The sequence below is a fragment of the Macrobrachium rosenbergii genome, chromosome 21 (assembly GCF_040412425.1).
Source record: "Macrobrachium rosenbergii isolate ZJJX-2024 chromosome 21, ASM4041242v1, whole genome shotgun sequence".
Lineage (NCBI taxonomy): Eukaryota > Metazoa > Arthropoda > Malacostraca > Decapoda > Palaemonidae > Macrobrachium > Macrobrachium rosenbergii.
Window position 1 is genome coordinate 58,643,579 of NC_089761.1, and position 22,012 is coordinate 58,665,590.

The following is a 22,012-nucleotide window of genomic DNA, read 5'->3' on the forward strand; positions in this document are numbered from 1 at the left end:
CTAGACCTGTCATTTCATCCGAATCCTTCAGGCCAGCCCTATGAGAGCTGACAGTCAGCTCAGTGGTCTGGTTAAATTTTTTTAATAATAATAATCGGGAAATTAAGATCCTGCTCCTTGTAGATGGTGCTGTATGGCAGCGGGACCACATTTTCTATAAGGGTCGTGCATAAGGGACTTGGAGTCATCTGGCCCAGGTGTTCAAGATGGCACCAGTCACATGGGTCAATTGCTGAGCGTGGGAGCCGCTTTCTCTTTTGACTTTTCTCCTCTGCCGGCTTTGCTTGCCTCAGATCGGATCAGCATCTCCGACAGAACAGCACCTGAAATTAAGGTTTTTGGGCAGTCACTTGGTCAAGGAAAAGGGATTAATGGCTCACCCAAAAAGGGGTAGTGGTGAGAGGAGTCAGTAGGGGCAAATTTTACCCACAGTTAACTTTTATGGTTGAAATGAAAACACTGAACATTATTTTGAAAGAATGTGAAATATTCTTATATTGTATCTTACTTTACTTCTTAGAGGATGAGATGGCGTGTGTGAGGTTTACCTAATTACAATAGTTACAACCTGATTTAAATACAAAATTATGCAGAAGCTTACAGGTTATATACCCTTCTTTTGCATATTGTAAGTAATTAAAGGTCTGTACCTGTACAGCTGGTCCCTGGTTATCAGCAGGGGTTCTGTTCTGACGGCATGACGATAAGCGAAAATCACCGATAAGCAAAAATTGCCAATTTTCGGTGGTTATCGACACCTCTGTTAGGTATGTATTGGCGCCAGTACCCAATTATCGACGCCGATAAGCAGAAATCGGCTCACATCAATGCCAAAAATTGCTGTGTTTTGTCGCTAGACAAGCGCCGTAAAAGCGGATCATTGGTAACCAAGGACTGCCTGTATTGAAAATTTACATTATAAAATATATAAAATACCCTTGCCATAATTAAGGGGAATTATAATTCTTTCTCTGAACTAAATAGTATTTGCAATGACGTAAATACAACATAAGAGTATATATTGATAAGTTTTGGCCAACCCTCATAGCACAAACATTGACCTTGCTGCAAGGGTTCCAGTACAATTCAGTATATCTTGTTGGTACACAGATCACCTGCTCTTATTTTTTTCCTTGTATACATGTTCCTGGCCACAGTGTGACCTTGATACAAGAAGCCCTCCCATCTAAAGTCCCTCGAGTAGAACCCCTTGATGGGGTGAGGGGCTAAGGGACCTGATGAATCATACTACTAGTTTTTGGTTTTGGACATTTGCACATTTGTAAAATTTTACTGCTTAGGTGACTCTGAGAAGGGATCGTTTTTTGGAAGGGGTTCACATTCGAAGCTAATTGTGGGAGTTGTGGTGGTTGAGTCGCCACCCGATATGGTTTGGACCTAAGAGATAGTGATGGGATTCTCTCATTGCTACCTTGGGGGGCGGAACCATCCCGAGGGATCAGCCCATCAGAATCCAGGGAGGGCTGGATTTTGTAGGTGGGGCTCCTGGCTTTAGTCTGGAAACCCACCAGTACATTTGGATAGGGGAGTCAGCCCTTATTAGTTGGGGTAGAACTCCCATCAGGCAGATTGGCTTATACCTGGGCCACTGCAAACGTATTGGTGCTATCCTGAAAGGGTAGGGAATGGGGTGGACTGTTGGGAGTCAACTCTCACTCGTGCCATTGGTTGAGAATGCGAATACCTGACTGACCCACGATACTTTCTTGATATAACCAAGCAGTTTTGGGTGGGTGGATGAGCCGATTTGTGTGTGGTGGTCTGATGTATGCATGCTTGGCATCATGGGATCTCTTCGCAGGCTTTGGTAGTGTGTTGGGGTGGGGAAGTTGTGCAGTATAAGCTGCCTGGTTTTCCCTTTCTAATGTGCTGTAGGGGTCTGTGTGGGGGCTCTTTGGTGTTGGGTGTGCACATTTTGGACTCCTGCATGCGGACTGGTTTAAGTGTATGGATTTGGCTATTAGTTTTCTCTCCCCTGGATCCAACGACTTAGCGGCACTGGCAACGACTTCTGGCATGAACATGGATACGAGCTTGGCTGTCGGACAGAACCAAACACTTGAGACACCAGAGTGTTGGTAAATCTGGTGGATTTGATTCAATTAATAGAGTCCTTTATTGCACTAATGTAGGCTTGTCATTAGATTATGAATGTTTATATAGTGTAGTAAAACAATTTGGCAAAGTGGAAAGAATTAAATTAATTCTAGAAAAAGATAAGCAGTCATTTTCTGCTCCATGGCCACGTTCTAAGTGTTTTCAGTGAAAAACTTAAATGATGAGCCATATGATTTTATTCCTAAGACTGAAGAACATGGACCAGCCCCATGTATCAGAGCTCTTCCCCTCTATGGCATGTTGCTATCTATAAGGAGGGAGGGAAACATTTAATAAAAGCCTCTGAATGTATTGAGAGCAAGATTGGTTCCATTCCCATTGGAAATTTAAAATGCTATGGAAAGACCCTTCTAATAAAAGCTGGTAATGAGACTCAAGCAATTCTGCCATCTAATTTTAAACCCCTGAAAGTGGAAATATTGAATTTATTTCATCTCACAGATTCTTTAACACACTGGAAGGGGTAGTTTACTCAAAAGACTTGCATGTTTTTAAAGTGGAGGAGATTCTCCATCGATGTCCTCTTGTGTATCTCATGTAAAAAAACGGAGTGGGGACGCAGCCATCCTTTTAACCTTCTCCTCCAGTTACCCACCTGATATCATCATTGTTGGCCACGAGAGGATGCAGGTTAAAAAATATAAAAGAAATCCCAAACAGTGTCTCAAATTCTTTGAATATGGCCACGTTCAAAATTTTTGCGATAACAATAAAAGATGTCCTGTGCTCTCTGCAGAGCACGATAATTTTGATGAGAGCGAAGCAGCCCGATACTGTTTCCTATGCAAAGGTGATCACACTCCAAATTCTAGGGCTTGCCCCAGATATAGATTTGAACATGAAGTGTTTGGCAGTGGCTGATAATGAACATGTCAGCATTAGCATAGCAAGGTGCACGGTAATGGGGGCAAACAAAAGTGCCAACTCTACCTATGCTTCTGTAATAAAACTTATGAAAAATTCCAGCAATGTAAGGCCACCAATGACTGCATCTGATAGATATCACAAACCTGGTATTCCTCGCGACTATAAATAATAATGAAAATCTCCAAACGGGTCGGAAACTTTCGTTAGCAAGTGCTTCATAGTCCAATACCAAAAATTTACTTCCAAAAGCACAGAAAATTTATTTTCCAAAGTCAATACAGATGCCACCTCTATGATAGCTGCCGATTCATCTCCAAAAGTAAGTGTGCCAAAATCAACAAATAATTCAGGAAGATGTTCTAAAAATACTTAAAAAAAAATAAGCTAAAGAAACAATCCCAGTTAGATAGAGCTAGTTCAGAGCCATCAGTCGTCAAAGCCACAAACAAGAATAATAACAAAGCTACAATTATAACTACCAAGAAGCTCACAAGAAATACTTTCCCAAATAATAATAGCTTTACAATCAAAACCTCAAATGGGTTCAGTGTTTTGGAAGAGATCTCTCCTCCTAGAAAGGTGGTTCCAAAAGTAGATTCAGAACAAAAACATCTGAGTTCAGTTCAGTTTTGCCGCCCTAAGACAAATAGGATTAGTGGTGCACAGAATGACTAGAAATTCTGAGCGTCGGGTTCATAATAAAAAATATAAAGATCAACCAAAGACCCTGAACTCCAATTCAGATGAAAAGGGATTAATAAAACAATCTCTTATATTTCTCTTATAAAGGAGAATTTCCCACTCCACCATAGGAACAGTACTTCCCCTCCAAGGAGTGGGAAGTAGCACATTTTACCACCTTAGCATTCATGCTAGATATCCTTCAGTGGAACTGTAAAGGTCTCAGAGCCCATACAGAAGACCTTAAAGTTTTAATGCATGAATTCAATCGGGGGATTATATGCTTGCAGGAAACAATGTTAGGCAACTCTCCTTATAATCCTGGATGAAATTATTCAGTATTTAAATCATATCCCCCAAGTAATGATCAGGCCCATGGAGGTGCTGCAATTATTATTAATGAATCTCTACAGCACTCCACAATACAATTAAATACAACTCTACAAGCTGTTGCTATTTCAGTCATTTTGGAAAAGAGGATAACAATCTGCTCCTTATACCTTCCACCAGACCTTGCTTTTAACATTGGAGATATTCAGTCGTTAATTGACCAACTTCCAGCTCCTTTACTTCTCCTAGGTGATTTTAATACCCTCAATCCCCTTTGGGGAAGTCGGTTTTTAGATAGTACAGGGAAATTAATCAAAGACCTTATTGACAGGAATGATGTTACCCTATATAATAATGGGTCAGTGACTTTCCACAACATTCACAATAATCATTTCTCTGCACTGGACCTTAGTATTTCTTCAACTAGTATCCACCTTGATTTTAATTGGTGTGTTAATGAAGATTTAAATGGAAGTGATCACTACCCGATCCATTTGAAATGTGCTGTGAATGCTCCATCTGGAGTTTTACTTAAGTGGAAGGTAGAGGATGCAGACTGGGATAAATTCAGTAAGGGTGTCGATCTAGATAGGGAGTTTGAGTCCTTTCATTCTCTTCTAGGTGCTTATGATTACTTTATTGAATCTATTTTGAAGAGTGCTGAAGGCTCGATTCCAAAAACAAAAGGCAAACCTTGTAGGCCTGCAGTTCCCTGGTGGAATGACATGTGGTATTCTGAGGAAAGTGACTGGGAAGTGCTACAGGCATTACAAAACTAGTGGCTCCCCTCAGTCTAAATTAATCTATAAACGTGCTTTAGCCAAGCAGTGGCACTTTTATAAGAAAGCCAAAAGAGAATGTTGGCTTTACTATATTAATGGAATAAACTCCAAGACCCCACTAAGAGTGGTGTGGCACAAAATAAGGAAACTGAATGGAAAATTTTTTGCATCACCATTACCCTCATTAAAAATAAATGACACTAATCACAGAGCCCACTGAAGTTGCCAATGAGCTAGGAAAACACTTTTCTAAAGTTTCCAGCCCTAACAATTATTCTCCAGAACTTCAAAGAATTAGGAACTCTAAAATGACTCGGAAATTTGATTTGGGAAAATCTGAACCATACAACTACAAATTTTCCCTAAGAGAATTTTGTGAGGTGCTCTCCTCAAGTGAATCCACAGCTCCAGTTGAGGACACAGTCATATACAAAATGCTGAAATGCCTCCCAAATGATGCCAAAAAATATTTACTCAAGGTTATAAACAAAATATTGGAAACAGGAATTTTACCCAAGCACTGGAAAATATCCATAATTGTTCCTATTAAAAAGCTTAGTAAAGATGCTTCCTATCCCACCAGCTATAGACCAGTAGCTGTTACCAGCTGTGTGTGTGTAAGCTGATGGAGAAAATGATAAATACTAGACTAGCTTGGCACCTGGAAACCAAAGGATTATTATCGCCATTTCAATTTGGTTTCAGGAAGAACCGCTCCACCCTTGATCCCTTGCTGAGGCTGACCAACCAAATCCAGCAAGGATTCGCCAAACAGTGTCAGACCATCGGCATATTTTTTAACTTAAAGCATATGACACTACCTGGAAAATTGGCATCATGAAACAATTGCACAAGATGGGCTTATGTGGAAGAATAATAAGGCTTATATATTCCTTTTTAACAGAGATTTTTTAAGGTAAGAGTGGGAAAGTCCCTCTCCCAACCATTTATGCAGGAGGAAGGAGTTCCCCAAGGAAGTGTTTTAAGTGTAACACTCTTTCCAGTGGCAATAAATAGTGTGGTTGAAAAAATCTTGCCCCCTGTTAAATGCTAACATTTTTGTCGATGACCTTGCAATATACTACACAGGATATGATTCCTTGTCTGTATGTAAACATTTGCAAAGGTGTTTTAATGCTATTACTAAGTGGGCTGATGAGAATGGTTTTAAATTTTCCTCTTCCAAAACAGTTGCAGTAAGACTTACCAGGTGTCAGCGTGTGGAAGGGGTTCCCACACTTAGTCTAAAAGGGTCTGTCCTTTCTTATGAAAGTGAAGTAAAATTTCTGGGGATGACTGTAGACCATAAATTAACATGGGCCAGCCACATAAATGCCCTAAAGATTAATGTTGAACAATCTTTGAATATTTTGAAGGTTGTTTCTGGATTTAGTTTGGGGGGGCTGATAAGAAATCCCTTCTGAAGCTGTATGACTGTGTTGATCTAAGCTAGACTATGGCTGTCAAATTTATTCCTCAGCTTGTAAAACCAAGCTAAAGGAACTGGATGTTGTACACAACATGAGGTTGAGAATATGCTCAAGGGCTTTTAGAACTTCACCTGTTGAAAGCATATATGCTGATACAGATCATTTTTCCCTTGATCTAAGAAGGCCAGAGTTGGGGTTGCGGTACGTGGCTAGAATGAAGAGTGCTCCCAAAAATCCCTCCTTTCAAGTACTAAGGGAAACAGACTCTCGAAGTTTTTCTTGTACAAGAGCTTCTAAACCATTCCAAATTTGACTGAATGAGGATTTTAGGAATAATCATCTTAAATCCCAGAAAGTTGTGGAAGTAGAATATCCTGTAAATCCTCCATGGCTTATTCCAGAGGCATTAGTATGTAAGAAATTGTTTAACAAAAAGGGCTGCACTAAAGAAGAGATTAGGGGAAAATTCTTAGAGCATGACGTTAACCCGTGTTAATTATACAAAGATCTATACAGATAGATCAAAGTCAGGTAGTGGTGTTGGATACGCTGTTATCCTTGGAGATACAGCGTACACAGCTAAATTCCCTGACTCTGCATCAATATTTAGTGCTGAATTAACAGCTGTAGTTTCTCCCCTTGATTTACTGTAGTTTTTCAAAGTGGTGACACTAATTTTGTCATATTTTCAGATTCTAAAAGCACTTCAGAAGCTATAAGAAATTTAATAGCTTTCATTCATTAATTCAAAAAGTTCAGGAGTGGCTTTTGTGTCTCTATTGTCGTCGTAAATCAGTCTATTTCTGTTGGGTCCCTTCTCATGTGGGGATTCGCGGAAATGAGGTGGCAGACAGGGAAGCGAAAGCTGCTAGTATTTTATCAGAAACCTCTTTCAGGAAAGTGCCTCATACAGACCTAAAAGGTCCTAGTAGATCATATGTTTTAAATAAATGGCAAGAAAGGTGGACTTCTTCTCTTCTTGCCCAATAATAAAAAATATAGAAATATTAGAGAAAATATACTGCTGTGGTCCTCTTCATTCCAGCTTGACAGATGAACAGAGGTTATTTTAACCAGATTAAGGATTTGGCACACTCGTTTAACCCAGTAGTTTATTTTAGAAGGTAGCAGCCCTCCAGAGTGTTCTTACTGTGACGAGACACTAACAGTGGAGCACGTTCTGGTGGTCCCAGATATTTTAACCAAAGAGAAAGATATTTCGAGGGTAAATCCCTCTCTGATATTTTTGGAGAAGAAGCAGATATTTCTGCTATCATCTCTTTTTTTAAAGTGTGTAAAAGTTTTTAGCGATATTTAATTTTTTCCTAATATATTTATTACATCACAGAATTTTAATTACATTAAATTTTTTATTATGTATACAATATATCACGTATACAATATATCACATGATTCAGTGAACTTCATATCTTTATATATTGGTCACATCACTTCATTTTATTTATTAATCATTTCCTTCATTAATTCATAAATTCATTTACCTTAAATTTATATTCTCTTCATTACGGCGCTGAATGGCCTTATTGGTCCCAGTTCCTGGGCTTTTGCCCTAAATATCATCCATCCATCCATCCATCCATCCATCTTCCCATCTAAAGAGCTACTCAGACAGATGTAAATTGATGGAGTTTTCTTAAAACAAATAAGATCTTAAAAGTTCTTAACAAATAAGATTTTATTAAAACAAAATATATTATTGTAACACAAAACCATCAGTTTACACAAAGTGCTCACCTCCTAACTTCTTATATATTGGACTATGTCCAGAAGTGCCAGTGATCCTGGACGCATGCCTGCCAGGTGAGGGCTCTTCTTCTTTGAAGTGTTTATAGAAGATGCTACTGACCTTAGAATAGGCAAGTGTGAATTGAGGAGTTATATAAACGTAAAAATTTTCTTAAGATACATATTACCTTGGAAAATTGTGCTAATACACAGTATACCAAATTTTTTAAAGATAGAAATTTTTAGTGAAAAATTTAGAGCTTAACATTTTGAGAAATATATTTCTGTATACCTATGAATATATCTGTCAAAATTGTATAATTAACTTAAAATGTCCACATTACATCTTGGGTAGATTAGATCAAGTTGAACTTGAGTTGGCAGCATCCATTCGTTAGAGAACATTATAAATGTGGTGCAGACTTGTTCTGTCTTTTTAATATTTTTAATAGTAGAGTTATGAAAATTGTATAATTGCATTATCATTTTCCGATTATCCTATTTTTCAGATCGACAAGAATTATGGTAAAGCTCAACTAGAGGCAGGTAAAATTCGGGAAAAAGGAAATAAATGCTTCCATGAAAATGATTATGAATCTGCATTAGCCCATTATGATACTGGTTAGTAATACAGTTGTTGACTGTGTGGTCTCATTTACCCATTGAATAATAGTAGAGATCCAGATTTCTACATTGCATTATTTTAGAGATGAAAGTGTTCATGAATTGAAAAATATTTTTGTTGAGCCATACAGATAAATTTCCACATTTTGCATTTTTGTTGTTTGTCTATTCTTTGATATTTTCTTTCCTCCCAATTTCTAGCCAAAGGAAATGATCCCTATGATTATCGCCTTTGGTCCAACTCCAGCCGAGCTCTTTTCCATTTGCAAGAATATGAAGAAGCTGAAGAGCAAGCAATTGTGGCCATAAAAGTGAATCCATTTCAAGAGAAGGTGAGAGAACATATTCTGATTAATTACTTTCAGATCATTGTTACTTTTGTTATTTGATGGGAGAATTAACTTTTGTTTCATGTGTTTACTGAAAATGAGGGTTGATTGTACATAATTATAGGCAGTCCCCGGTTAATGGCACATGTTACGTTTACGGCCGAACTGCTTACTGGCACCAAAAGTCTGGTTAATGACGTCATTAGCCAAGCGTTATAAAACCAGAACATTATTAACTGATGCCGCCAATAAGCGGGGACTGCCTGTATTGTTATTTTTCATGGCTTAAATCAGTGGCCATAAATTTAAACAGGCCATTGTAGCAGGACAGGGGCTATTGACGGACTTGCTTAACCCTTTGGTCATTTGAATATTTTATTTTATTTTTTTTAAGACTAATTAGTCCAGAATACCCTTACTCTGGGGAAAACATCTAGTCATGTCAGCTTGCTCAATCTTGAAGGAAATGAAGTCCAAGCCTAACCCATGCTCCACTGTCCTGTAAGACAGTACATCATTCCTCTCTTACTAGAGCACTTTTGCTGCCTTTCTTGCCGAGAATTTTGTTCATTGCCACTTTATACTGTTGAGTCCTCACTTTTTCAGTTTTCGGTTATCCCATTGTTTCACGTGAGATTCCTTCAGATTCAGTATGCTGTTCTTTCTAGATTTTTTTTTTTTATAATATATTTTTACAGACTCTCCATATCTCATAAGGAGAGCATTCCCTTTCTCTTTGTTTAATTTATAAAAATGGTCAGCACTTTCTGTCACCACATGCAGAGGGCTTTATCTAAATTCAGTAGATTTAAGTATTTTAGTGGTAAAGCTCCTCACTATGAACTTGGAATCATTATTCACAAAGGGCCTGATAAACAGTCCTGAATTTCTTAAGTGGAAAATTAACCCCTTTTGAAGACCATTTTCCTATGGATTTTGACAATCCACTTAATATAATTACCACATTTCATACATACTGTTCACACCTTTCATACATAGTGTTCACAGGTGTACCACTGGAGAGACTGTCTGTTAATGCATATTGGTACATCCATGGCCAAAATCCTGAATATTATTACCTTCAACATATATGTCTATGTTTTGCTTACACTCTAATGATGTATTCCAAATGAAGTATTCATACACTGCTTATATCCCAGATGTATTTAGCAACAGCATAAATAAGTATCAAAGGAACATTTTCAAATTAAACTGGAATTTTTATGTACAATCATAAAAAAACTGGTAGATACTTATTTCTCACACAAAATATGGTACTGAAACATATGCTGAAGATTTTGTATATCAACACATTTCATTCCAAAAATCTTTACAAGAATTAACTTTTCAAATTGGAAATAAAAAAGAAATATTTGTATCTTAAAAAAGAGAGAATATTTTCATAAACTATGATAAGGGTTATAGACTTGTAAAGCTTAATTTATATAAAGGGGAGGGATTTAAAAGAAAATTACCTAATGCTATTTCTCAGAAAAGCATGGAAGGTAGAGGTGTGGTTTATCATCACATTGGGCACAGTATTTGGAGACATGTCTTCTCTTGTTTCTAGCTGCCACAGATCCTTCAGTCACAGTAGTTTTCATAGCAGCCCTTGCTTCTCTCTTGTTTTTGCTTTGGTCCATGTAATTCCATGAGTGAGTGCAGGATTCTTCCAGTCGTGGAACCAGAATTTCTTATGGTGGGTGACCTATCACTGAGAACAGTATAGGGTATCCAAACTTCTTAATAGATATAGGTTTCTGGGGGTAATATTTCCTATATGAAATCCATCCATTAACCTCTGTACTACTAGCAAGCGCTTCAACAGCCAGCTTTTTGTACCATATTCAAGTTAATCAGTAAGTATAGTGCATTACATATTTACCAAAGGTTTTAAACTTTGATTTATGATTTACAATGTGTTTCAGAAGGTGTAAAGGTTTCATAAATTTTTGTATGCCATATAAAGTAAATAACAACTTTGCTCTAATACTTCTTTAAAAAGCTTCACACGTGCACACGGATGTTGATGAAGTGCTAAATAGGTTTTTAATGCAAAGTTATCAAAATGCAGTACATAATGGTAGCTACTGTACTTTTTCATTATGAAATCAGCATGTGCATAAGTACATGTATGTGTGCATGCGTGTACATATACTTGCATCATGTTTCTGTGTTTGCTTACCTTTCTCTTTATCTATCTGGGTTATTCTTCATGAAAAAAGATTATTCAAGTACCTGTTGGTTATCCATTGTTGGCTCTTCAGGGTTTTGGCTCAGTAATCCTGCCCTGCCTTCTGCTAAAGGGGCCACCCTCCAAAGAGACGTCAGGTTTCTTTGTGATGAGGTTCTCATACCCGAGTGACAATCCTCCTAAGGCATCATGGAATTTACTATGTAGACAAACACTTGTTTTGCACATAATTATTTGTTAAGTAGCCTTTAAAAGATTAGCTAATTTCCACTTTACCCCCCACCCTTTTTCAAATGTGGGAATCAGCTATATAATGAAGAGGTAAGGTTCATTTGAAAAATATAAATACTTAATTTAGTAATTACCTTTGAAAGACTTACCTCAAACTTATTTGATTTGCCCTCTCTACCTCCCCTCAGTCAAGTTGACAGAAGTCTATAGACTGACTGGCTACTAGGGTTTGTACCTATCGGTCTCATTGTGGGGGGTAGGCAAAATAAACGAATACAGTAGTAGGAAGATATTCATAGAAAACCCAATGTTTTCGTTTTTCTTTTGCAATCTGTCAAACCCCCACTGGTGCAGAATTAGAGGCTTTATGTAAAATGGAGAGGTAAGTATTTATAAGAAATTAATACTAATTTATTTAATCTACATTACGTTGTTAAGTACTGCATTGAGTAAATGTTTATAAAAATACCCAACACAGAGAGAGAAGGGGGCTATCACAATAAGTGTGTAGTGTTTCCTAAAGTGTGTATACATGTAAACATGCATTCGTACAGAGGCCAGTATTACATAAAATACAAAATTTTACCTGTTGGTGACAAAATATAAAGAATAATGCATTAAATTCAATGCATGTAGGTCAAAATACCAAACGATAGTAGATGCTGTATAGTAAATTGTGTAATCTTACCTTGAGGGTGATGATTGATGCACACTGATGCCCCAGTGGGATTGTGGTAACTTGAGACATTTTAGTCCGAGTCAGAATTGTCGAATTCCTTTGGTATGTGATTTCGAATTCAGGGGTGGGGAGGTGGTAGATTGGGGCAGTTGCACCTCTTTTAACCACGGATCTTAGAATTTCAGAGATAATGTTTACACAGTGAAACAAGGAAGCATGGTGCAGTCACTTTTAGGAAGAAAATTTTGAGTGAGGAACTGTTTTTATACGTTCAGTTATCAAGTTTCTTATTATCTACACACAAAGTGCATTTACACTTCTTTTAACCATAGATCTTGGAATTTCAGAGAACATTCATGCAAGCAAAATCACTAAAAAATATTCATGTAAGGAACATTAATACATTTGCTTAACAATGATTCTCAGGATTGTGATTATCTGTTGTTAAATACGGGTACGTTTATATGCCAGCAGTACACTATTTAACCAAACATCTCGGACCTTTTGACTACTTTGGTCGCCAGATGAACCAAGAGTGGCGCTCACTCACTTTTAAAAATTACTTTTTAAACATAAATTTAATAATGTAGTGTGTGCTTTACATTATGTAACTATGTAGCACATTGTGTTTAGAATGTTTAATATAAAAGGAAAAATAACCAATGTAAATAAAAGCTAAATCTAATACAATCACCGCCTTACTTATGAGTTACGTTCCAGAATTGTCCATAAGTTGGTTTTTAATATGTAGTGCATAATTTTTTTTAATGTTTACATTCCTGAGTTAACCCGGAAGTCATGGATGTACCATTTTTACTGCATTTTAAATCATGCAGTATTATAAAGAATTGCATTGGATGCCAAAAAGATAAAAAGAAGAAAAAATTTAGATATATTCAACATTCAAAATTTCAGGTTTTTTTTCATGCTTTGAAAGTTAAGAAATTTGAGAGAATTTTGCAGGAGCAGCATCTGACATTAGAAGGTCATAAATTAAACAATGCCCACTGCCATCTATTGACAAAAACACTTACTAAAATTTTCTATGGGGAAAGGAAATATAGAAAATGAGAATTGAGAGGAAATACAGAAAATGGGAATTCATCACAGACCGAGTTAAATCAGTAAGATAAAATAAGTAGGAATATTTTACAAGTATGAACAATAATTCTCTTGATTGTAAGAAGAATACATGGTAGTTAATCGCCAGAATACTCAGGATAATCAGGGAAGGAGTTGAAGGAACAAGTTGTTCTTCCTTGTGTTCTGTTCCTTGCAAAAATTCTTACTAGCAGAATAGGTGCACAGAGCAAAATTTAAACTTGTGATCATGTCTGTTTGTATCTGTGAGTGTTGGTAAGTAGGGTGGTGTCTGTGATTTATTTGAAATCGGTAATTATTGTCATACTAGTTTCTGTAATACAATATGCTGAACCCTCTGGTGATCCGATGACGTGAAACTGCGTCAATAAATTTTTTGCCATAAGTGCTCCGATGACGCGGTTTCCACGCCATCCATAAGTTCACCAAAAAAAAAAAAAAAAAAAAGAGTCGTCTGAAGAACACGAGGACTGCGCCATTGTGTGGGCAGATCTTGGATCTACAAAAAAATGCAGTTTTCACTTTTTTCTAACATTATTTATTACCAAGTAATTATGAAAAATGTCAGCATATATATACGCGTTGAACACCGTAGTTCGGCCGGAATTTATGCATGCATAGATCATTTTTTTATGTCTGTTTGTGCATCTGTAAATAACTTCAGTGTGCATGTATTATATATCACTCAAACGGCCATTCTTTGTACTTTACTGTGCTGAACAGCAATATGTAAAAATATCAACGGTTCTGTATAATAATCGTTGCCGTATATTTTCTTTAAAAAAAAAAATTTATTGTCCGTCATCTAACGACAATTGCTCATTTTTATTCTGACAATACATATATCTTTCTTTTGTGCGTTTTATAGGAAATTTATTCAGCTTTCTAATGGGATGAAGATACACTTTAGTTCCCCCTTTAGAGTAATAGAGTTATCCCGTTTGATGTTTTCCATACACAGTAATACCTCGATCTTACACGATTCAATTGCATGAATTCAGACACACAGCATTTGCAAAATCCTCGAGAAACCCTGCAGAAGTGTTTGTTTAATTTTTGAATTATTATATAAGTTTTCATGCTTTTGTGTGTAAAATTTGTATCCTTTTTATTTTTGTACATAAATACTGTATCATACTAGCATATTTTAGTTAAAATACAGTAAAATCAATCAAAATCACAAAACAGCTGTGATGTAAACATTCTCTCTCTCTCTCTCTCTCTCTCTCTCTCTCTCTCTCTCTCTCTCTCTCTCTCTCTCTCTCTCTCTCTCTCTCTCTCTCTCTCTCTCTAGATAAGAGAGAGATTTTTTTTGCATAGATAAACATGACGTTACTTTGTTATTAATTTTATTTCATATTTACCATGCATTTTTGCATTTAGTGTAGTAAATTATATGAAATTTTAAACAAGTCCATTTCATACCCCGATCTTTTGTGCAAGGCTTGAAGAGAGGAGGGGGGAGGTAGCTGTCAATTAACTTGACATGACACGAAGGGGAGCTTTGCCCACAGTGTGCCAAAGGATTTCTGTATACTGAAATCTCTCTCTCTCTCTCTCTCTCTCTCTCTCTCTCTCTCTCTCTCTCTCTCTCTCTCTCTCTCTCTCTCTCTCTCTCTCTCTCTCTCTCACACACACATGTTATTCTCTCTGTCTCCATAGTAATTCATAAATAATTTAACTTTATATTTTAAGTAAGGACAAATATCTCTCTCTCTCTCTCTCTCTCTCTCTCTCTCTCTCTTTTACCTTATTACCCTCGAACATTATGTACATGTTTTCTTTATTTTATTGAATTTTACCTTCGTTATAACTGACATTTCTGGGCTCGACCTGTGTCACCCAGTGAAATGGTTCCATTTAGCACATTTCTAGGTATAATAATTGCTAAATATACCAGAGAAAAAGCTATCTAGAATGCCGGGGTTACCACCCCCGGAGCGATCATCTAATCAATGTCGATATACACTAGGGGTGAACTTACACCACCATCACAGGCCTTCGCCCAACAGATCTCTCCATTCTCAAAGTCCCAAATGGATGTGCAGTTATAACGCCCGCTCACCCACCAAGCGTCATCACGATACCGCAACGTCATCCCAAAATTTAGCACTGCTTTGAGAACACGTAAAAATTTTTGTCGTGTTTGTGTTCTCAAATTTTGCAGCTCATCATGTCTTCCACCGAGATCTTCTCACCATCTGAGTTGAGTACTAATTCTGGTTGGATTGTTATCGCAGAGGCATCGTATTTTAGGTTTACGTAATTATTGTTTACCTAATTTCAACAGCGCTGCGTCATGTCCTGGCATGTGCTGTATGTTTGCCTCTGCTCGTTTTCGACCTTGAATCTCAACTTTTTGGTTATGATTGATTCTCCTAGTTTTTATATACTTACTCCATCTAGTTTGGAGCTTATTTGGAGAATTTACGTTTCGCTGGTTGGGAATGAAGTATCATCATTTGCCTCTTCGCTATCATGAAGGCTTTAGGTCCCCCATTTTCTGACAATAGAATTTGGGTCCTTTTTTTAGTCTCCCTTCTCTTCCAGCGAACTGGTTTCTTCTCGTTGGTGTAAATTATTTATTCATGATGTTAGCTGTTATGTACAAGCAGGATGACATATTTATTCCTAGATTAAGTTTTGCATTCGATATGACATCAGGGTGCCATTTTGGGTACCTGACGTTTACCCAAATGTTACCGAAGATAATGCATTTCCTTCGGCCCTCCCTGTCGTCGAATCAACTTTGTATTCATATTGGTATTAGATATGTTTAATCCTAGGCTACCCCATTTCACGAATGTTTCCTATGATATTTTGTTGTTTATATACTTGGTAGTTTTATTTCTAATTAAGGTTCTTAGCTAGCCTATCCTACCTAGGCTAGGCATGACGGTGCTCTTACACGATGTTCAGGCTACCTAATTCTCCGACCAGTCCATTAGGTTTGGGAGGTGAGGTTAGTCTAGTATACAAGTTTCCTTAGCGTGAGGGATCCTCACTTTTAATTTACCTACTGTCCATGTTGTTCCAGTTTTGTGAAGGGTGGCTGAGTTAGGACGAGGTCCTTCTCTCCCCACACCAGTAGCAACTCCCCACTCCAGTGGCTGAGCTGGGGACGTAAGTCCTTCTCTCCCCCACACCAGTGGCAACTCCCCACTCCCGTGGCTGAGCTAGGACGAGGTCCTTCTCTCCCCACACCAGTGGCATTAACCCTGGCCTTCCTGACTGGTCCAAGAAGCCTGGCTTTTTGGAGAGTAGGCTCGATCATTAACTCCTTATTCTCGTGTATGTAGCCTAGTTACCGTCCCTTTACCTTATTGGTTAGAAAGTGGTGACGTCACCTGAGCGTTATCCGCATAAGAGGGAAGCCGTTCGCTTGCGGTCGGCACCCCCTTATGTGGTTATAGTCGGCGTCTGGAAGGTGCTACCCACCCGACCGGTCGCAATTCGCCGGGTTTCTGTCACTTTCTACCTTTCCCATACGGGCGGTGTTTTGTTAGCTCGCCTCTAATCTTTTACTGATTAGTAGCTGGAGCGTCGAACATTGTTCCGTGATCGCATGATAACAGTTATGTTATGTTAGTATTTACTTCCTGCCGGTCTAGTCTGATTTTTCGTTTTTCTTATTCATTATCCACCCCGGTGGTGCGGGTTACGGTTGTTGGCGGTTTCCAATATCTGTTTTCCGCCCTGGCTGGTCGGTTAGGGGCCATACATCCCCCCCCCTGCTCCGCCACGGTGACACAGTCCCCATAAATATAAGACACAATGAGTTCTCAGTGACTTTTTACGGCGGAATGTCATAGAGTACCTGTTTATATAACAGGTTTGAACATTCGTCAGTTTAAACAATAGTTTAGTTTTTGCTGCCGGGATCAGTCCCGGAGGGGTTTTTGCCTTGTTTCGCTTGTATCATCTTCTAAGCTGAGTTAATGTATTCTTACTCGTTGCCGGACCTATTCCGGCGGCCCTTGCTTTAATAATACTCATATACTATCAATCCACTTACAGATGGTACGTTGTCAGGAACCAGGGTGTCCGGCCGTTTTCCGGCAACCGTGCGGACACGAAGTGTGCCGCTCGCACTCCAGCTGTGCATTACAGGTTGGGGATGTGACTGTTTGGCACCCAGACAACTGTGAATTCTGTTACGCTTTCTGCGAACTGGTGTCCGCTGAGTCTGTAAGTGATGAGAGCTTACTAACCTTTAGCCTCTTTTGGTATTGATGCCTCATTTAGAAACGTGCAAATTGAGTAGTATATTTCGGTAGATCCTACCTTCTTTTCCAGGTTGCGTCTGGCAACCCCTACGTGCTTTCAGAAAAGATCTGTAATCTCCTCTACCCTGGTGCTCGGGTCTCCGCCGCATTACCGGGGGGGTCGGTCGCCCCAATCATTGAAAAGATCAGCTTGGACACGCAACCCTCCCGAGATGTCTCCCTGTGCGAGGAGGTGGCAGTGGATGTGGCGGTTATCAACATCCACCTGGAGCCCATGAGTGTAGAAACACATCAGGTAGAAGGTAGGGCAGTAAGTGAGGCAGGCAGGGTTAGTTTGGTTAATTCTTTATTTTATTTCATCATCTTCTTCCTGATGGTCGCTAGTGTCGTGGCATGCCGCTCAGGTGTCACGTCTTCGCGCCTCTCCCAAGGCGATGAAAAATCACTGGTTCTGTCATGATCAGCTTCCTTCCAGGGATTTCCAAACCAGCTAACCTTGGGGGCAGATCTCGATCTGTTATGCCCACAAAAGAAGGACTTAACAAAGTCCTCTAAACCTCTAAGATCTATTCCGCCAGCTCCCTCTAAGTCGTCACCGGCCCCCCAAACCGGTGGCGTCCACAAGTAAGGCTACTGCCCCTTATAAGGGGTCGAGGTCCAGAGTTTCAAATCTGAGTCTCCATAGCTTGGATTTGATTCCGAGGCCTTTGTCGATCTGCTAACGCAGAAAATCGACTCAAAGGTAGAAGCTAGGCTAAAGGATCTGGTCACAAGCCTATAGCCTTCCGGAGAGTCAATACAGCCATTGGCACAAAGGATGCAAATTCAGAAAAGTTTGCTCTCCGGATTTATCCAATCCGGAACAGCACATCAATCCCATGTTGTCCCGGACACTTCCAATCTGCCCCCCTTTGTTAAGGGAAACCCGTGGCGACTGGCCTTATTTGCCCTTCTGCATATCGGCACTTGGACTATGGAAGGTTTAGGCACTCGTCGTCTGGAGGAACTGGAGTTCTTTCCAGCTGACCTAATCCCCATCCAGGTTTTGCCAGTTTAACGGAAGAAGCTTGGGTTTGGTTGGATAAGGTCCCTAAAGGGACAGTTATCTTCCCATGGGACCAAGCTCAGTCCATCCTGTTGCGAGCTCTCACAGGTTGGGAGTGCGGGAACACGAAGATTTTCCCCTTCAAGGGAAGTTTTACGTTGTTCTCCCTTGCTGTCGCCATTCCCACCCCTTACACTACTGTTATGAAATTGACCCTTCAGACGGGGCTAGATGGCAAGCCTATGCCTCAACTCCGAGGAACGGATTCTGCTTCTCTTCCCTTCCCCGGGGATTCGGAGTGTTGGATGGGAGCTTCCAGTTGGGTCTTTATGACTTGTGATAGCCAGATAGAACTGCGGGAAACACATCTTTGCAGAAGCCACCATTATGCATGAGCCCAATAGGCTAGTGAGAAGTTCTACCTGAGGACCTAACTCTTTTGTAAAGGGTTAGGTCAATAATGTTGTGGCGGAGGCCACTAGAGTGAACCAAAGTCTCCACTCTAGTTGGGGCCCTCCTTTCAAGAGGAAATTCTCTGAGACCTCCAGACCTCAACCTAAAGGAAGGAAAAGGTTCCGGGGATTCCAGGGCTTTAAGAGACCTCAATCTCCAACAGTACTTCAAGGGGTACCGGTCTCACAGGTCGGCTAGCCTTCTACATCTAAGGCGCAACCTCAGCAGCAGTTCGTAATGTCCCCAGCTTTCAACGCCACGTTTGAGAGCCATGGAACGTTTCGAGGCTACATAGACATGCGGGGGGAAGCAGGGCTGGAGCCGCCTACAGAGGTAGCGCAGCATCCAGGTCCCTCTCACTTGGAAGGGGAGTCCGTGGTATCAGAGGAAGCAGGACATCCCCCAATCAATGAGACACCCCAGGTAGGCGGGAGATTATATCTCTTTAGGGTCCGTTGGACCTTCAGCCCGTGGACCCACAGCATAATCTCAAAGGTCTGGGATGGAGCTTGAGCAAAGGGCCTCCTCCTCCAGTCTGATTCTATCAACACCCATCCCGAGTCTTACAAGACTCTGCAGTAGAACTTCTGCAAAAGAAGGCAATAAAGAAAGCCAGGCACTTGAAATTTCAAGGCTGTCTGTTCAGTGTGCCGGACAAGGTCTCAGACAAGCAATGAGTGATTCTGGCCCTGTCCCGTTTCAATTCGTTAATTCAGTGCGGCAAGTTTTGCATGCTTACAGTCTCGCTGGTACGGACCCTACTTCCTCGTGGGGCCGTCACCACCTCTATAGATCTTAGAGACGCATATTATCACGTCCCGGTTGCGAGAAACTTCTCTCCTTACTTGGAGTTTATACTACGAAAACAATCATACTCATTCAGAGTCATGCCATTCGGGCATTTACCAAACTGGCAGAGACAGTAGTCAAAGAGCTGCGGTCCCGAGGGATCATGCTGGCCGCGTATCTGGTTGACTGGATAATTTGGTCATCCGCTGCCAAAGAATGTCAAAGAGCAACTTGCATAGTACTCAACTTTTTGGAGTACCTGGGTTTCCAAATAAACAGTTAGAAATCACGCCTAGTTCCAGCAGCTCGATTTCAGTGGTTAGGAATCCATTGGGACCTAAGCACACACAAACTGTCATTGCCACCAGCAAAAAGGAAAGAAATAGCCAAGGGTACCAGACAGTTCCTCAAAACAAATATGCCCTCGTCATACCCAGGAGAGAATTCTGGGCTCTCTTCAGTTCGCTTCACTAACAGACTTGCTGCTGAAAGCCAAACTGAAGAATATAAACAGAGTATGGTGGAAACGAGCCAACAGGAGGAACAGAGACAAACTGTCTCTTTTCCCACAGGTATTGAGGAAAAGGCTTCGACCTTGGTCGTCAGTCAAGAGTTTGTCGGGTTCAGTACCTCTCCAGTTTCCCCCTCTTCACTCGTGATCCATACAGACGCCTCCCTGAGCGGTTGGAAAGGGTATTCCCAACACAAGGAAGTTCTAGGAACGTGGTCGGCAGTGTTCCACCAGTTCCATATCAACATCTTAGGGGCAGTGGCAGTGTTTCTAACATTATAGTTGCTTCGGCCAGCCAGACAGGTTCACATCAGGCTGGCCCTGGACATTACAATAGTAGTACATTGCCTGAACAGGGAAGGCTCCAAGCCGTGCCATATCAATCAAGTGATGTTTGCAATTTTTCTCCCTAGCAAGGAAACATTGTTGGCACCTGTCAGCCACCCCCTGGCAGGTGTTCGGTTTGTCATTGCAGATTCACTGTCCAGGACAACCCCACTGGAGTCGGAGTGGTCCTTGGACAAGTAGTCGTTCGAGTGGATTTGCCTTCAGGTACCGGGTCTCCAGGTCAATCTGTTTACCACAGAGAGCAACCACAAACTTCCGTGTTATGTGGCTCTCAATCTGGATCCTTTAGCTTATCCCATAGGTGCAATGTCAATCGGCTGGAACAGGTGGCAAAGGATCTATTTGTTTTCACCAATAAATTTGTTAATGAAAGTTTTATACAAACTGGGATCATTCAAAGGCCAAGTAGCACTAGTGGCACCCAACTGGCCAGTGGGCAGTTGGTTTCCTTTACTGCTAGAGTTGAAGCTCATGCAAAAACGTATCCCCAACCCACAGTTGACACAAGTAGTACAGCTCGGACTGTGTCAGCTTCCTCAAGAATTCTCGACACCCTATCCTTATGGGCTTCATGAAATTTGCAGCACAAGAGGGCACTAACATTGACCCTCTCAATGCATTATTCATAGAATCAGATTAGAGAGAATATACCCTCAGACAGCTCATGAAGTGACACGAATCTAGCGATCTCTTTCTTTAGATCACTGTTCGGGTAAGGATTGGCCACTAGTACTGTTACTGCAACAAAATCTGCCTTAAGAAAATTGTTTTTACATGGTTTTAATATTAATCCTACAGACTCCTGTTTTTAGTCAATTCCTAAACCCGTCCACACACGGTCTCCTGGTACTTAAATGACGTACTTGAATTGGTATCAGGCACTGATAACGGTTTATGTTCATACCTGAGTCTGTTAAGAAAATCATTATTATTAGGAAGTCTGGCCTCAGGAGCTAGAATTTTTGAACTGTCTGCTCTTTCTGGAGAGCCCAATCATGTTGATTTCCTCCCGTCAGATGAAGTTCTGTTATTTCCGGACCCCAGTTTTCCAGCAAGGACGAAGATCCACAATAGATGGTCTCCTTGGAAGATTATTCCTCTTCCACAGGTTCTGTCTTTATGTCTAGTCAATACTTTAAGAACCTATTTAAATAGGACATTTAAAAGAACTTCAAGGCCCCCTTTTGTTAGGGAAAGTGGAGGTAGTTTCCCTAAAGGCCATCAGACAACAAATTCTTTATTTCATTAAACAAGCAAACCCGGAATCAGTACCTCGGGTTCATGATGTTCGTGCGGTGGCCACCTCAACTGACTGTTTCCTTAATATGAATTTTGTGGATTTTTAAAATATACGGGCTGGAAATCACTAACAGTATTTAAACGCCACTGTCTTAAGTCTCTAGAGGCTCTTAAAATATTCCACAGTTGCTACAGGAAGTATTGTTCCTCCTGGTTCGGCTCATAATTAATTTAGGACTGTATCTTGTCCTTTTGATTGGTTATCCTC

General features: G+C 40.0%; 1 protein-coding gene across 6 annotated transcripts in view; it reads left to right on the top strand.

Annotated features, from left to right (window-relative positions):
- LOC136850230 (E3 ubiquitin-protein ligase TTC3-like) overlaps positions 1–22,012 on the top strand; it is a 477,716-nt gene that overhangs the window by 119,732 nt on the left and 335,972 nt on the right. For all 6 annotated transcript variants that reach the window (XM_067123873.1, XM_067123870.1, XM_067123869.1 and 3 more), the window contains 2 exons: positions 8,485–8,596; positions 8,801–8,931. Coding sequence is in view for 4 of the 6 variants with exons in the window: in XM_067123870.1 (XP_066979971.1) it covers positions 8,485–8,596; positions 8,801–8,931 (243 nt within the window). In the remaining 2 variants the exon portion in view is untranslated. The remainder of the gene's footprint in view (positions 1–8,484; positions 8,597–8,800; positions 8,932–22,012) is intronic.